This window comes from Lepidochelys kempii, chromosome 14 (genome assembly GCF_965140285.1).
Source record: "Lepidochelys kempii isolate rLepKem1 chromosome 14, rLepKem1.hap1, whole genome shotgun sequence".
NCBI lineage: Eukaryota > Metazoa > Chordata > Testudines > Cheloniidae > Lepidochelys > Lepidochelys kempii.
Window position 1 is genome coordinate 23,196,786 of NC_136393.1, and position 17,949 is coordinate 23,214,734.

The following is a 17,949-nucleotide window of genomic DNA, read 5'->3' on the forward strand; positions in this document are numbered from 1 at the left end:
TACTCCTTGTGGAAGCGATTAGTCATTCGCTAACATCCACAACTCTTTCACATCCTCCCTAGTTACTGATGGAATAGAAAGCATTTCATTATCACTGTGGTATATGAATTCACCATCCTGCTTCTTTCCAAATACAGAACAGAAATATTTATTGAATCACTTCTGCTTTTTCTGCATCATGAGTGATAATTTTACCATCCTTGTCTAGTATCAGACCTATACTATTGCAAAGAGTTTGTTTATTCCTGATATATATTTAAAGAATTCCTTCTTAACCTTAACTCTACTGGCCACAGTTTTGCATTGTTGCTTTTTGCATCCTTTATTAATTGGCTTTGCCAATTTGCTTTGGCTCTTTCTTGCTTTTGCTGTGTTCCTTAATCTGAAATAAATAACTGACTTGAAAGGAAAGCAGTTGCTGTTTGTGCTGGAAACATAGGTATACCTGATCCTGATTCTGTGATCACAGATAATTTTCTGCACATCTGCATATTTAATACCGTGATTTATTTTCCAGTACTATGCTTGCAAGCCTTTGCTCCATAGTGAGTGACTAATTGCTTCCAATGTTTCACCCTCCCCTACCAAAAAAAGATCTGACTTAAAAGTTGAGATTTGTGAAGTCAGCAAGAAGCAGGCACGTGAATTACAACTGTGCTCAGCATTTCAGAAGTAGGATATGCCTGTGGTAGGGATTGGGTCTGTGTACAGAGCCCAGCAGGAATCCCAAGTTGGTCAAGGAAAAGCTTGCCTGAGGTTGCAGGTTTATTTGCAGGTTTTCTGGAGCAATCAAATTGAAACAAATTGGCAGGGTCTCTGTCTGCATTCCCTCAATGCAGCTAAAGAGCCTTCAGACAGAAAACAAAATTAAACCAAGGCAGCTCCCGTTTTCTGGCTCCTAGCTGGAAAAGCCCAGCTGTTCCCCTAAGGGTCAGAAAAGAGCTCACCTCTGGGAGCCCCTCCCAAGATATGTCTTCGAACCCTTTTGGGAACCAGTGCTGGGAAATAGCTTCGTAAGACCCATGCCTAGGCGGGCCACTCAGCAAAGGTATTGAACATCTCATCACAACATCCAAGTGTCCTCTTAGCTCTACCTGTAGCACATATTAAACTCCCTGGACAGGAGAGACGTTAATACCCAGCTATAGATTGTTGGTTGGTGATCTAAGGAGGAAGAGTGGGTTGTGGTGAAAGCCCTGGCCTGAAAGACAGGAGATCCAGATTCAGTTCTCAGCTCAGCCACAGACTCCCTCTGATCTGGGCAAGTCACTTAACTCTGTCTCAGTTGTTATGAGAATAACAAAGCTGCTAATGAGTGTTGTACTATAGCGATTTAAATACCTGGCTAGATTGTAAATAATACCTGGGCATAGCATGAGCTGCAAATATGCTGCACGGGCCTGGACTAGGTTGTGGGGAAAATGCCTCCTTTCTCATGCTTTAAGTGTATTGCCAATGCTAATTGGGGATGCGGGAATACAATTCAAACACAAATATAAACAAAATAAATAATGGAAACTGCAATCTTCCGCTCGTGTAAAGACTGGTTTGGTTTTTGCAAATTTCCTGTGATGTGTCTACTGGCTTAGCATGGGGCTGCCCCTGGATACAGGGTTGCTGCCATTCTTTTGTTTAGTTGAAAGAAAAAAGCCCACAGAAATATTTGCCTTGTGGGGAGAAGTTGGAGATGTACCTAGAACTCAGTGGAACAAAAAACAAGGGAGGGGACTAGGACACATTTTAGGTATATGAACCCTGACAATGAGTACAGTCTTCAAAAGCTCTTAAGTCCCATTTTCCAAAGTGACTTAGATGTGTGGGAGCCTAAGTCCTTATTGACTTTCTTGATTTTTTTTCAGTGGGACTTAGACACATTTTGAAAATTTTGCCCAATGTTCCTTTAACTTGCAAGACTTTAAAGAGTCACACACACGGGCAAATTATTACAGTGAATTGATTTAGTCACAGTGAGATATCAAGTGCACAATGGAAACAAACTGAAAAAATAGACAAATGTTTTTCACCCTGGCAACCTGTGTCTGTTCTACTGATCCTGGGTGTGACTTGTACCAGCTGGCTCAGAGTCATGTGGCGAGTTTGGTTTATTTATTTTTTTTGAAGTTGACAGTTGTCCTTTTTAACAAGAAGCAAAGGGGAAGCGTTAACCACAGCTGCAGAATTCAGGAGGTAGCAGCCGCTGGAGGAGGCATGTTGATGCCAAGTATTGCAGTGTAATTCTGAGAAAAGAAACCTTCAAGCCTCATCCTTCCTAGCCACCTCTCCTCTTCTCCGCCCCGCCCCCCCCATATTGGGCTGGCTGTTGCTCATTCGAGGTGTGATGTTGTAATCTTTGTTGACACTGAAGATCAAAGCAGAAACACTTCAAGGTGCTATTCTGCACATGCTTATGTAGTGTGATTCAGGAGCTAGTCCAAATTCAGTGTTTGTAATATTTATTTGTATTACCGTAGCACCTAGGAGCCCCGGTCATGGACTGGGAGCCAGTTGTGCTAGGTGCTGTACAAACAAACCAAAAATGATGGTCTCTGCCCCAAAGAGCTGCTGGTGAGTCTCTGTTTCCTGTTCTAAAGTGAGATTTCTCTGGGAGTGGCTGTTCAGTCACATATTGTTGGACTTTCTTGTTAATTTCTTTGCTGCAAAAAACAGCTCAACCTATCCTGACGTGGTGTTGGAGGCAGTGTGGTCTGCTGGTTGGAGCATGGGACAGAGAGTCAGGAGAGCTGTGGTCTAATCCCACTTTTGCCACTGACTTGCTGTCCTTCAGCAAGTGGCTGATGACTTTGGCTTTTTTCAAAGATGCTGAGCTTGCGAACTACCATGGGACTCAAGAGCGTTCAGCACTTCTGAAGACAAGGCTGTTATCTGATCTGTCTCTGTTTTCTCAGAGGCAGAGTGAGGATGATACTGACTTATTTACCTGCCTACTAAACTTGCAAGGGTCTTGTGAGGATTAATTAATGTCTGTGAAGTAACTTGTACGTGTAGCGCACTCTAGAAGTGTCTGGTGGTGGTCACCTTTCAAGTCAAGCACCAGTGCTCTGACTGGGCCAATGTAGTTTGTGTGCTCTGGTTCCGAGCCTCTGATTTAGAAATCAATGAATACAGCTCCCTGTGTGATGATCCCATTTTACAGATCAGGAAAATCGGGCTGAAAAGTTGACTTGCCCAGTACCCCGTGAGGTTGGTGGGAAGAGACCCTGGGAGTTCCTGGATGCCACCATGACCTGATGCTACTTTAATTTTGTAAGGAAGCATTTAGGGTGCAATAAAGCAGCAGAAGAGGCTGAGATTTTTAAATGACCTTTTCTCCCTGCAGTGCCTGCATCCTGTAGCAGATTATCTCCACTGGAGACAGTCCTAGCTGCTATGGCAGCTACTGCATCTGAATACTCTGGATTTGAGAATGAAATCAGCAAGAGATGCTTTGTAATGGACAGCTATGTATGGAACCCTACTGCTGCTCTGCGTTTGTCCCAGCACAGTGTGTGCAAGGAGGGAACAGAGCTACTGGGATACTCTTCTAGGCCTCACCACCTTCTTGCCTGTCTTAATTCTTTGTGTATGCCGGAGTGACTGCAATGCACCAGCTCAGTGTGCATGGGTGATGTTACCCTTTAATGACCTGCCCATAGACAGGCTATGGGACGTTCCACCTTTATTCCAAAAAGAAAAGGAGTACCAGCGGCACCTAAATAACCAATTTATTTGAGCATAAGCTTTCATGAGCTACAGCTCACTTCATCGGATGCTCACGAAAGCTTATGCTCAAATAAATTGGTTAGTCTCTAAGGTGCCACTAGTACTCCTTTTCTTTTTGCGAATACAGACTAACACGGCTGCTACTCTGAAACCACCTTTATTCCAACTTCCCTGTTTTGGGGTCTTCTATAGTTCAGGTGGCAGAGATGTGTGGTTTTGGAGCAGAAGGACTATGTGCAAGCTTATATGTAGCATCTGTTCTCTGGAGGCCCCTCCTCTGCTGTACCCCCATCCCCGTAGCTACTCCACTGCATGGGCAGTGTGGCTGATTCTGGCCGGGCGGCGGGGCTGCGAGCTCCTGCTGCTCTCAGCTGCATGGTAAGGGGGCGGAGAGCAGGGGGGAGGGATTGGATAAGGGGCAGGGGTCCTGGGGGGCAGTCAGAGAACAGGGGGCAGTTGGATGGGGCAGAGGTTCTTGGGGTGGGGGCAGTCAGGGTACAGGGAGCAGGGGAGGTTGGATAGGGGTGGGGTCCCAGGGGAGCAGTTTGGGGCATGGGGTCCTGGGAGGGGGTGGTCAGGGGACAAGGAGCATGGGGGGTTGGATGGGTCTGGGGTTCTGAGGGGGGCAGACGGGGGGCAGATAGGGCGTGGGGGCCAGGCTATTTGGGGAGGCATAGCCTTCCTTACCCAGCCCTCCATACAGTTTCGCACCCCGATGTGGCCCTCTGGCCAAAAAGTTTGCCCACCCCTGCTCTAAACTGCATTTTCATGCAGGTGTAACCTTGGTGAACCCAGTGTAATGCTTGTTAACGTGGAATGAGTCTCTGTCCCCTCCCCACCCAGCTTGCGGATCCACATACAGTTGGCTAAACCTGCCAGCCTGTGAACTCTGTCCTTTAGCTCAAGCACTAGAGCCGCAAACAGAGGCCCAGAAGGAGTAGCTGCAGACTCTGTGGTTGGAGGTAGTGGGAGTTGGTGGGTGCTGTGTCTGGTCTGATTGTTTGTTCCCTGTATATGGGATGCATAGCTGGGCTGTGGGCCCCTGAGTAAGTAGGGCACCTTGCTAAAGGCTGCGAGAATCTAGCCCATGGAGCTTTGTTTGGGCAAGCTGTATGATGTCTCTGAGTGGTTAATCACTCGCTGGTGGTGAGGGGTGGGACTGAGCAGAGCTAAGGGAAGGCTTGGTATAAAAAGTCACTTGCTAGATGCACTCCAGTGCTGCGAACAGAGGCAGCTAATAGGGCAGTTTTGGAGGGAGTGTGAGAGGATTTTCTTCCAGGTTCAGCACTACATCTAATACCAAGATGGCCAGCGATGGAACAGTGCTATCATTTAAGAACATCTTACTAGAGGCACAAAAAACCACAATCGAGGAAGAAGGGCCATGCTGGGTAAAAGTCCAACCTGGGTTTATAGGGGAGGTGAAGGCAGCTATAAAAAAAACATTATAACAAATGGAAGACAGGGGACATTGATGGTAGTGAATATAAATCAGATGTTAGGAATTGTAGAAAATTGATAAGGAAAGTGAGGGGACACAAGGATAAATCTATGTCTAGCAAAGTTAAGGACAATAAGAAGGAGATTTAAAAAATATATTAGTAACATAAAGAATCCTGGCAATGGTATCGGTCCATTACTAGATGGAAATGGTAGAATTATCAGTAATAATGCAGAAAAGGCAGAAGTGTTCAATAAATATTTCTATTCTGTATCTGGGGAAAAAACAGAGGAAGAAGTCTTAACATATGGTGATAACACTCTTTCTGTTTCACTAGTATCTTTGGAGGATGTTAAACAGAAGCTACAAAGCGTAGACGTTTTTCAATCAGAAGGTCCAGGTAACTTGTATCCAAGAGTTTTAAAAGAGCTAGTTGAGGAGCTCACTGGGCCATTCATGTGGATTTTCAATTAGTCTTGGAGCACTGGGGAAGTTCCAGAAGTCTGGAGGAAAGCTAATGTTTTTCGTCTTTTTAAAAAGGGTGTGCGGGATGACCCAGCTAATTGTAGGCCTGTCAGTCTGACATCAGTCTGGAGCAAGATAATGGAGTGGCTAATACAGGACTCCATTAATAAAAAAATTACAGAAGGGTAATGTAATTAATGTAAATCTGTATGGGTTTATGGCAAATAGATCCTCTCAAACAAACTTGATATCTTTTTTTTTTTTTTATGAGATTACAAGTTTGGTTGATAAATGTAATAGTGTTGAAATGTACATAAACTTCTGGTTTAACTTGGTACTGTACAATATTATGATTAAAAAAACTAGAATGATATAAAATTAAGATGGCACACATTAAATGGATTAAAAACTGGCTAAGTAATTGGTCTCAAAATGTAATTGTAAAAGGGAATCATCATTGTGTGGGTATATTTCCAGTTGGGTTCCACAGAGATCAGTTCTTGGCCTTATGCTATTTAACATTTTTATCAGTGACCTGATAAAATCATTCCTGATAAAGTTTGCAAACTGTGGGAGTGGTAAATAATGACGAGGATGGGTCACTAATACAGAACGATCTGGATTGCTTGGTAAACTGGGCGCAAGCAAACAATATGCATTTTAATACAGCTAAATGTATCCATCTAGGAACAAAGAATAGAGGCCATGCTTACAGGATGGGGGACTCTGTCCTCAAGCAGGGACCCTGAAAAAGATTTGGGGGTTGTGGTGGATAATCAGCTGAAAATGAACTCCCAGTGTGATGCTGAGGCCAAAAGAGCTAATGCAATTCTGGGATGCATAAACAGGGGAATCTTGAATAGTAATAGAGAGGTTTTTATCTTTCTATTTGGCACTGGTGTGATCACTGCTGGAATACCGTGTCCAGTTTTGGTGCCCACAATTCAAGAAGGATGTTGATAAATTGGAGAGGGTTCAGAAAAGAGCCATGAGAATGATTATAGGTTTAGAAAACCTGCCCTATAGTGTGAGAGACGCAAGGAGCTCAATCTACTTAGCTTAATGAAGAGAATGTGGAGGGGTGACTTGATCACAGTCTATAAGTATCTATATGGGGAACAAATGTTTAAAAATGGCTCCTTAATCTAGCAGAGGAAGGTATAACACAATCCAATGGCTGGAAGTTGAAGCTAGGCAAATTTAGACTGGAAATGTGGCATAATTTTTTAACAGTGAGAATAATTAACCATCGGAAAAATTTACCAAGGGTCATGGTGGATTCTCCATCATTGACCATTTTAAAAGCAAGATTGGATGTTTTTTTTAAAAACTATGCTTTAGGAATTATTGGGGGCAGGTCTCTGGCCTGTGCTATACAGGAGGTCAGACTAGATGATCACAATGGTCCTTTCTGGCCTTGGATTCTATGACTGGGGTGGCCTATGCTTTTAGGTCCAGAGCCCCCAAGTTCACTCCCCAAAGAAAACACCTGGGGCTTGTTACACCAGGAACGGCAAAAAGCTGACTGAGAATAGTGGATTATAATGGGGGGATGTGGGGGCAAGAATTCAGCCTTAGCTTTAGCCAACAAGTTCATTAATGATGTGGCGATGGTGCAATGGTCACATGTGCTGGGTGCTTGTGGGCTTACTTTAAAGGCTTGTTCACAAGAGTTGCAAAAGGGGGCTGCTTTTGGCACGACTGGGATGTTTTGGCTACATGTTACAGTAGATACATCTCGAATTACAGGACACTGAAATGCTTTACGCTGTATTTCATAAAAATACCCTCTTGTCGCAGCAGAGCTGAGGTGTGCTCCGCTCTCCCTTCTCAGCAGACTGCATTGCACCCCAAGGTGACACCTGTAGAAGGAAGTGGAGTTTGTGACTAAATGTCCTGTTTGCTTTAAAGGTAGCCTATGATCTTCTGACCAATCCACATAGGCAGCATGTTCATGTCTAAATGTAGCCCTAGGGTGGGGTGACAGGGTTAGGGATCCGGGAGTCTCCGGCACTCATGTCAAGGCCCTGGATACTCGTAATGCAAAGCAGGTGTGGAAGTAACATGGTGACGGTGGTCGGAGTCAAGAATTCCTGCAAAGGCCTGGAACCCTTAACCCATGGTGATCACTGTTGGCCCAGTACTGCTTCACTGGGCCACGTTATCCTGGCTTCCCGTGTCTGCAGATTTCAAAGCCGGAATGCTTTTGCTTAAATACATTTTAACAGGGACACAGCACTGCCCTGGCTTACCGAACTCTGGTAACCGAAGGCTGCGGATGTCTCATGGGGTTATGCTGGCCTAAGCTCTGCAGCAGCTGTCCCCTCTGTCTGAGTCATCTGCGTTCCTGCTGTAACGAGGAAACTCTGATTATCCAACCCTCTGATTTTAACCTGTATCAAACAAGTTCCACTCTATCTCATGGGGTGGGATTTAAATATTGCTTTGCTGCATCATCATGGGGTTGGCCCTGGGCACTGGGAGACCCTGTGATCACAAGAGTGGCCCATGTGATCTCAAGCCAGCTCTGCATCTGTGATACTTGCCTTAGGCCCGCCCCTCATCCCTCCTTCCTCACCTTGCCTGTTATCTGTTTTCTAAGAGCTTGTCCTCTCTCTCCCTTTGGAAGGAGTCCAGCCCCCTCTCCCACATCTCATTCAGTCCAGAATAAAGCAGCCAGCCAGCACTGTGATTTCCTCCTCTTTTGCTAGTGATGAGAGGAAGGAAAGAGCATGCACCTTGTTGCGCTATTTGTACTTGTGGCTGTGCTCACACAGGAAATGGAGTTCTCCTCATCCGGCAATTTACCAAGGTGTATTCCAGTCCCTGCCGCTTTTGCAAATCCCACTTTGTTGCCTTGGGCTTTTCCCTTCCCCACAGTGAGGCAGCTGGTCTCAAAGGCATCTGTTCCAAACATCCTGATTTGCCTCAGCAATAGGCAAACCCGCCTGACCGCCTCTGCCCAAATCAGTCAAGCTGAAGGCAGAGGTAGTTTGCATCCAGATCAGTCCAGATCATGCCCAGCCCTTGCCCCGCCCTGTTGCTTTGCCAAAATCAGCCAGGTTCCCAGCAGCTCTGGGTCTCCCTGCTGGGACAGCTACTTTCTTGAAAATCTCTTGTCCTGGGACTTTCCCAGGAAGGTACTGCAGTCTAGGGTGAGGCTGACAGAGGGAAACCCCACTGTGTGAAAGATCTGATTACAGCGACTTGCCAAAGCCCAGCAAAGAGAGTAATGAAGTTCAGGAAATGTGTACTTCAAATCACATTGACTTCTGGGAGAAAAGCTGGTCAGAGGTACTGCTGAATGAAAAACTGAAACATTGCTGAATTAACTATTGAGTTGTTGGCCATGCCTCCCATTGTACACAGATTAGATCATAAACAATACCACATTGCTAAAGTTGTAAACAAACCAGGCAGAAGTCGGGCAATGCCAAAGGTAAGGTTACAAGTGCAACTTTATTATCTTCCTAGTGGGTAGGACTTTTGCCCTGAAATCCCAATATTGTTGTTTCTGCCGGCCCCTTGCCCAATTCAGTGCTCGCTGAATGAGGCAGCTGTTCGGTATTTATTTGTCAATCACCTCTTAGATCAGAAAAGGGTAGCTGCACATGCTGTCAATCTCTCTGTCAGCCTCAGAGCTGATCGAAATGGATTGGAGCTGGTCAGAAATTTGGGCTTTTGCAAAATGCTTTTTCTTGACCCAACCTTCCACCCACCTATATCTTGGGCCTTCACAGTGTGGAGTCCTGCCCACCCAAAAGATGAAGCAACCTCCCTGAAATCCACAGCCTGGGGTGTCTTATCTCTGTTATCACATGGAATTTGTGCCTAAAAACAGGACAAACCTGTCTGGCTCCTCCAGTTACGGAACTTCAGTGATATAAGCATAACTGGGACACTGTATATTATAATGTGATTGTGCAGCCACATTAGTTAATGCATAATTGTCTTCCTTACTGGATATGCAGAACAACTCTCTTCCAGAATCCACATTATTATTATTATTTATTTATTAAATGTGTTTAACCTCTATAGGCTGTGAAGAAAACCTTCAAGATGTGACCCCTGGGTAATGATGTAGTGCTACCCGTGCGAATCTTCTGAAACAATAGAGCTAAGAGCTGGGAACTGCCCCAATAATCTCAGTTTAGGGACGTTAACTCTGAAGGCTAATGAGATAATGTAGGCATTTCAAGTATTTCACTGCAGATCATTTTATTCAAAAGGTTATGCTAAAACGTTTGTCTGTCAGTTGTTGGAAGTGGCAGCAGATATTGCCGTGGGGAGCAATGGGACAGCTGGTTGCTATTCAGCTTAGTTGGGGGGTGGAACACAAGGAATTCAGACCTTCCCCCCTCCAAATTTGGAGTAACCTCTACCCAGAAAGGGGAGGGAAAGAGGAGCTGCATCTACCTCTCCAGTATCAAAAATCTTCCAACCTCCGCCCTCATTACCCAGCAACCTTTACAAAGCAGTCCAGTGTGGGTTCAGTGCAAAAATCTGCAGCCGCTGACAATCTAGAGGCAATGTCCAACTGAACTTGAATTGCAAATTAAATGAATATTGAGGGAGAAAGGGGTATTGGGAACTTAGCAAAGCAGTAAGGAGGAGAGGGCTTAGTGGAGCAAACAGTGGCATAATTCAGGGGTTCCTGCCACATAAGTTCCTCCTGCATAATGTGCCACATAGGACTTTGATTGTAACTTCATTGACAGCCAGCCAGTCAGAGTCCAGTTACACCCAGCGTGCCAATCTAAAACCTTCTTGCGCTGTCACATGTCACTTAGAGCATAAACCACCATCCCTGTCTATCCTGGGCTGCTCTTTGCTTGTCCTCCATGTTGTTAAGTCCCTGAAGTTTTTCCTCTCTGTCTGACACAAGGACTCTCTCAGTTGGCCTGTTTTCCATGTTCCCTACCCAGTGGCAGAAGCTCTGGCTTCATTCTTAACATGAGCTATTTCCATCTATTCTGGGTATCTTTAGAGATAAGGGGTTGTTGAACACTCTGATGGATCTTGACATTTGTTATAAATTCATTCAAGTGAATACCTAGTATTTGTATTTAATACCTAAGGCACTGAGATGTCGGTATCTTTAGGAGGATTTCTAGCTTGCACGTAGGGTGACCAGATGTCCCGATTTTTGGGTCTTTTTCTTATATAGGCTCCTATTACCCCCCACCCCCATCCCGATTTTTCACATTTGCTGTCTGGTCAACCTACTTGCACATCTGTATGTTAAAGTGGCAGTGACATTGGAGTTGAAGATTTGTAGTTTCGTCTTTAAAATTGGTAGATTTTTGACGACCAAATCTTGTTTAAACTGGTGAAGTGCCAGGTTGTGACATTTTCTTCCTGGACATCCCCACTGGTTTGCATGTTACTGCTGAAACATGTGAACTCTTACATTCCTTTGCCTTCTAATGCAACACGGGAGTTGGGAGTTGCTGGGGTTCTCATTAGATTTGTTTTTTCATAACTGATTTTTAAATCTGTCTTTCTTGTGCTGCTGGGCGTTCTTTGCTTACATATGGTTGGAGCTGTCATTTAGAAGAGCTATGTCGCCAGCAAAACCAAAATTTTCGAACGTACTATAGTTAAACCACATGAGGCTTGTATTGTATTCATCCACGCTTCTCGTCATGAGGTTAGTGGCAATGACAAACAGGAGAGATGAGAGAATGCATCCTTGTTCGACACCAGTGTTTTACATTAAACCATTTATTCAAGCTCTTCCCATAATTAAGACACGAGTGTCTGGTTTGGGTATCTAGACTAGTTCCGAAACAACAGGCTATTGAAGCATTATGATCAAGCTTTTCAAATTAAAATGAATAGGAACTGGACACACTTTGGTGGCTTTGAAAATCTCAGCCTCCGAGCCCTGTAGCAACTTGCAAAGGTTTTAGTTAGCACAATGACTGTGGAAGCTCTTTTTTATTCTGCACACCTGTTCTCTTGCTGTGTTCAGAATCGTGCTGACGTTAGAGCCCACAATAAGGTTTACTGCCATTTACATTGTAAAGCCAGTGCAGCTACTGGGCAGGGAGCTGCAGTTTTGTTTGGTTTGCACATTATTTACACAATTGTTTGTTCAGTTCCTATGGCAGCATCTTTCCTTCTAGGGACAGACATGCACAGCTTAAACAGAGTAATAATACACCACAGCTGGGTCAAGGTGCCTGGCAATGATGCATGAGATAGAAAGAACCAGACTTGACTCTCAGACTTGCAGGGTGAGCTGGCAGTTATGGAAAAAATATCTTTTTCTTGCTTGCTGATCACACTTGTCCCAGGGTCACAGAGATCCAGTAAATAAGGAGCCCGACTGTACCCCTTTTCAGAATAACTTTTCAGAGCAAGACTGCACTTTGAAATTCCATGAGTGTTTCTCAGTGGAATAGCTTTGCTAGTAACAACAGCTACCCTGCTCAGTGGCCCAGGTAGCAAAGCCAGCTGAATGTTAATGGTTCACGGTATGAGCAGGAGTGGGGAGGACTGGCTAGGGCTGTGAACTGACAACGAAGGAAGCAAGTGTCAGGAGATGTATTTTACTGGTGATACAGTTTCACCTGGTCTGGATAGATGTGACCTTTTTCCGCTCCCTCAGTGGCTCATAAATCTTGCATCTTCTCCTTCAGAAATCATTTAATACCAGGGTAGAAGTAAGTTGTGTACTCTGTGAAGATAGTTATCTGAGACCTGAGATGGCTTTCTAGGTCTCTTGGCTAAGATTAGTGGCAGTATCCCTATATTGGAGGCATTCTCTGTCTGGACTCTTTCCTGAGCTCGCTCTCCGGGTCTTTTCTCTCTCTAACGTCTCTGCTCTCCTACTTGCTAGCTGCACAGGTGGGAAGGTGTGTGGTGATAACGGTGTGAGACTTGGAATTGAGGGACATTAAATACCTGGGTGACCACAGTAGGAGTTACTTGCCTCATTACCTTTGTACCATGTTCCCACAATTGCCATCAGGCCAAGTTCAAGTCCTGCAGGGTGCTCAGGGATCAGGGCCTGGAGCATTTAAAAAATCCTAAAGCTCCTGGATGAGGAGTGTGGGTGACACCACCGCTGCTCTGGTACAATGGAACTCTCTACCTCAAGGGTAAAGCTCATCTGTGCAGGAGACGGAGATTTCACGGAGTCAGTGCCAGACTGTGGAACAGACTCCTCCAGGAACTGAAGACCATCCCAAACATCCCAGCCATCCGCTCCAAGTGCACTTCCCTGACTTGCCTTCCCTGATATCACCAGGGAGCAGTGTGGACTCTGCCAAAACAATTCCCAATGAACCACATGTGACAGACATTAGTCAGTCAGTTAATGTGTGAATGGAAGGTGCTCAGATACTGTGTCAATGAGGGGAGGATAAGAACAGAATAGAATGAACATGCTGGGTTTCTAGCTCTCAATGACTCAAAGTGCTAGCCCCATACTCCCTGTGTTATCGGTTCCTTCTGTGCACCCCCACTGCCAGCTCTGGAGTTTCTGGTGTATTTGAAATGTGGTTTTCCTTTCTCGCTCTGATAGCTGGGCTGTGTCTGAACTGCTGGAGCCTGCAGGAGCTGGTCAGCCGAGATGCAGGAAACTACCTCATCCTCCTAGAGAAAATCCTGCAGAAAACCAAAGAGGTAAGGCCCTGCCAGCAAGAATGAAGGGTGCCCCAGCAGGGAGGAGGCTTGGGGCAATGGGTGCTTTGTTGTCATTAGGATGGAGTCTGGCAGGGGGTCCTGCTCTGAAGTCTGTAAAGAAGCCTCGTCCCCTATATAATTTGAATGCTAGGTCTCTTGCTTTCCATGGAGGAAGGAAGCCTTTGAGCAGGAGGAAGTCAGAGTGTTATGCCCAGTGAAAGAGAAGCTGGTGTCTGGCCTGCAGGCTTGCTGGTCAATTGGCCGTGTTCTCTCTCAGCACCGGAGACTCCCAACTCTGCGTGTGGACCCCCAAATGTGAATCAGATTTGCCGTGAGTTGGCCCCATTCCCGCTTGCCCCGCTCCAGTCAGCGTGCAAAAGTGTAAGCCCCTGTGCCCAAAATGATTTGAATTTTGCAGTTTTTAGCAGATATTATAATAGGGTTAATGACTGAGCATCAGTGCCTGGAGATAGTCGAGCTGGCCCAAGGTCAGACCTCTGGAGAGCAGCTTCTGGCATGTGGGAACTGCAGAGAAAAGGGATGTGATAGTGCACTGGGAAAAAGAGCAAGCCTGAACATCTGCACTTTGAATAGCATCACAAGACACAAGGAGAGGTTTCCTACTTCCTGAAGTGCTGCTATGTGCATGACCTCCAGTCCCACAATAGCGACCGCCTTCCTCCGCACTTGGGGACCAGCCCAGATTCCAGTCTCATTCTCCATTGTGTGCTGGCCATTGTGCAGGGGGAAGCCGGGGAAGGGAGATCCCAGCCATACGGTTCCAGGAGTCCTGGGCATGCATGTTTCTAGGGGCAGAGCTGCAGTTGGTTTGGTGTGCTAGAATTTATGAGGCTTGGCTTCCTGAGACCCTCCCTTGTTGCAAGCTTTTCTTTTTTTGCCTGTCCAATTCAGAAGGAATTGATTGCTTCCTGCTATTTTAATGGAAGCTTTGCCTCAGCTATTCTGGTTTGCTTTGCAACCAAAAATACATTTGGAACGTAGGGACTGAGCAAATGCTAGCATCTGTAGTAAGCAGCAGGCTGCTAGGGTTTGCTATGTCCAGCTAAGCATGGGAAGTGAAGGATCAGAGGTGCTGAACTGTTAACCTTCAATAAGTCCATCTTCTGATGGGAGGCCATCAGCTCTCCCAAGTTAAGTAGCCTCAAGACTTGGGTGGGAGACCTTAGCCTGGCAGGAGGTGGTGTTAGGGACTCTGGAGTTCAAGCGAGCAAATAATTCACATGACAGTGTTGCCAACCCCCACAATTTTATCATGAGTCTGGCAATATTTGATGTTTTCCTTAAAGCCCCAGCTCCTAGATTCATGTGAGTAAGTGAGAATCTCAGCTTTCATTTTTGTAAAAAGTTTCTAGCCTTTCTAGTTAAGGAGAAAATCTTAAAAACATGACCCAAATGTACTTACCCTAAAGACTCAAACCAAAAGAACTAAAATGAACCAAAAATGTGTCTGTTGGGGTTTTTTTTTAGGCCTGATTCATGATTTTTAAATGGCTGGGGTAGGCAATATGGCAACTAATAAGTTGATTATTTTTTAATCTTTTCCCCCTTTTCTCCAGTCGTTCAGGAACACCTCATGCTATTCCTGTATGGATTCATAATTATTGGTGAATTTCCTCAGTGAATAATTCTTAGTCTGCAGATTGTCCATAATTAGCTTTGTTGCAAATTTCGCAATGTTGCCTAGTGATGTAAATCAGCTGGTGGTGTTTCTGTTATCTGGTTGCATGATTTACATTCAATACACAGCACACATTGCAACAAGTGTGAATAAAGTTCCGTTGCTCAGAAAATGTAAAGGGTCACAAACTTGGCTGGATATAAATTCCCTTTTGAATTTGAATAGTTGCAAAAATATTTTCCATTATTCACTCATGTGAATCTAGGATTGACTGGCACCAGCTAATCTATATTTTTAAACATGACTATCTTTGTCCTCGCTGGGCGCTAAGTAGCATTTAACAGAGTGTTAATTTAAAGATTGTAGTTAACACATTTTCTAATGACAGGTTTCAGAGTAACAGCCGTGTTAGTCTGTATTCGCAAAAAGAAAAGGAGTACTTGTGGCACCTTAGAGACTAACCAATTTATTCTAATGCGCTTCACTTTCCCGGTGTAGACAGAGCTTGGATGTGTTGTGCCAAAGGCCTAGTCTGTACTTACAAAGCTAGGCTGATGTAGCTGCATTGGTTAGGGATGTGAAAAACCCATGCTCCTGACAAGCGTTGGTACGCCAACCTAATCCCCAGTGCAGACGCGGTGTAGTTACGCCAACCTAAGGCCAGGTCTACACTACAGACACATCAGTATAAAAATGTCGCCCAGGGGTGTGAAAAGTCCTGTTGAATCCTGTGCAGTGCCTGTTGAAGTCCATGGGAATCTTAGCATCAATGTCATTGGGTGGGGTACTGGACAGACCCTATATGAGCAATTCTTGCGACTGGATGGTTTCCTACAAAGCTTCCTTCCATCTCCTGACAGCTTTTAGGTATGTCTGTGACCAAGTAGCACTGCTGATACTCCTCTTCTCGTGTGTATTTCCTGCAGGTCCAAGAGACATGCAACTATGACCTCCTCACTCCATTGGCTCTTCTCTTCTATTCTGCAGCTCTGTGTGTAAGTCCTAAATTTTTTTAACCAATTGTAACTTCAGCTTCAGGGACGGGCTGAGAATTGGAGCACTGGCCTAGCTGAAAGCAGAATAATGTCATTATATAAGACATAAGAACTGCCGTACTGGGTCCATCTAGCCCAGTTTCCTGCATCCGACAGTGGCCAGTACCAGAGTTTCAGGGGAGTGTACAAAACAGGTCAATTTTGGATAGTTCCATTCCGGCTTCTTTCCCAGCTTCTGGCAGTCAGAGGTTTAGGGTTGCCCTGTACATGGGATTACATCCCTGACCATCGTGGCTAATAGGCTTCCTCTCCTGCAGGAATTTATCTAGTTCTTTTTATAATCTAGTTATACTTTTGGGATATCCTCACCTGAAGTACTGTGCTCTGCCCTAATCTTCTCATCTGAAAAAAGATCTAGCAGATGTGGAAAAGGATCAGAAACAAGCAACCAAATATCATAAGTCGGAGAGACTGAAAAGTTTGGGTCCATTTACTTTCAGAGAGGAGATAAATGAGAGGGGACGTGATAGAAGTATACAAAATAACCTGTGTATAGAAGGTGAATCTGCCCCATTTGCTCTTTCTCATAATTAATCAAACCAAGGGAACTTCTAATGAAACCCAAAGGCAATACATTTAAAACGGATAAAAGGAAATACTTTTTTTCAGGTTTCAGAGTAGCAGCCGTGTTAGTCTGTATTCGCAAAAAGAAAAGGAGTACTTGTGGCACCTTAGAGACTAACCAATTTATTTGAGCATAAGCTTTCGTGAGCTACAGCTCACTTCATCTGATGCATAAAAGTGGAAAATGCAGTGAGGATGTTTTTATACACACAGACCATGAAAAAATGGGTGTTTATCACTTCAAAAGGTTTTCTCCCCCCACCCCACTCTCCTGCTGGTAATAGCTTATCTAAAGTGATCACTCTCCTTGAACTCTGCAGTTCATTGCTCCAAGATCTCTGGGAGGCCAAGAACTAAGCAGGATTCATAAAAGGGTTATGCATCTGAAAGGATGGGAACATCCATGGTTGCTAAGAGTATGTTCTCTTTAGTAAGAGAGAAACTCTCTTGCTTTGGCGCATAAGCCACTAACTGGTGGAGTTTAGGAAGAAACAACCCCAACAGGAAGGTTATTCTGTAGTTGCCCAGGGAAGGGTTTCTTGAACCTTCCTCAGAAGCATCCAGTGCTAGCTACAGTCAGAGAGTGGACTGTACAACCTCTGGTCTGATCTAGACTGAGAGTTATTTTTATTATCCTCCCAGTGCCAGCCCAGATACCTGCTTTCCCATGTTGCTAGTGGCCGCTGAAACCTCCTCCTCTTTTATTTGGGCTATCGAGCAGCTCAGTTTGGGAGCCTAGTTTGGGACCTGGGAGGATCTGAATCCATCTGAGTGGTGTTGGGGAGCAGGGAGGGACCAAAGCCAAAGAGGAAGGACAGGCTTCCATGACTGTGTCCTTGACCCACCTTGGATTGTAATCCTCATGCTACTTCTTTTTACCCTATAGACTCCTCACTTCCCACCAGACTCTGACCTGCTTCTGAAGGCCATTAGCACCTACCATACCTTCCTTACCTGGCCTATGCCCTACTGCAACATCTACCGGGAGCTACTGACCTTCATCAGCGATGAACTCAAGGCCCCAGGTAGGAATCCAAACAGTCCATCATTTTACAAATCCCTCTCACGCGTAGTCTTTGTGGTGTTGGGTGCAGCTAACTTAGCCTCAGAGGGTCTGAGTGAAGTATTTTGACCGTTCTTCATGCCAAACCAGAAATGCTCACCACGGTGGCCTGGTATGCACAATGTTCTCTCTGAAATTCTCTGAGTGTTGCTCTCATACACACACGTTGTGTTTAAACAAATCATGCAAAGCTCAGGACCAGCAGCCATGCAGCAAACTGTGGGTCCATTTGCTACCATCTGCTCTGTGTTTTCCAATACAGTTGTAAATGGGCTTTTGTCATCTGGGAGGAGCGGGCTGAGACCGCTGAACTCATTTCACTGCTGCCCTAACACAGATTGGAAGCCAACTCTCCTCCAGAGGTCAAAAG

The 17,949-nt window shown here is 45.1% G+C and overlaps 1 protein-coding gene across 5 annotated transcripts in view; it reads left to right on the forward strand.

Moving 5' to 3' along the window:
- The window catches only part of PIK3R5 (phosphoinositide-3-kinase regulatory subunit 5), a 96,219-nt gene that overhangs the window by 45,896 nt on the left and 32,374 nt on the right, over positions 1-17,949 (forward strand). For all 5 annotated transcript variants that reach the window (XM_073310451.2, XM_073310444.1, XM_073310450.1 and 2 more), the window contains exons 3-5: positions 13,158-13,258; positions 15,824-15,892; positions 17,403-17,541. In XM_073310451.2, the coding sequence (XP_073166552.1) occupies positions 13,158-13,258; positions 15,824-15,892; positions 17,403-17,541 (309 nt within the window). The remainder of the gene's footprint in view (positions 1-13,157; positions 13,259-15,823; positions 15,893-17,402; positions 17,542-17,949) is intronic.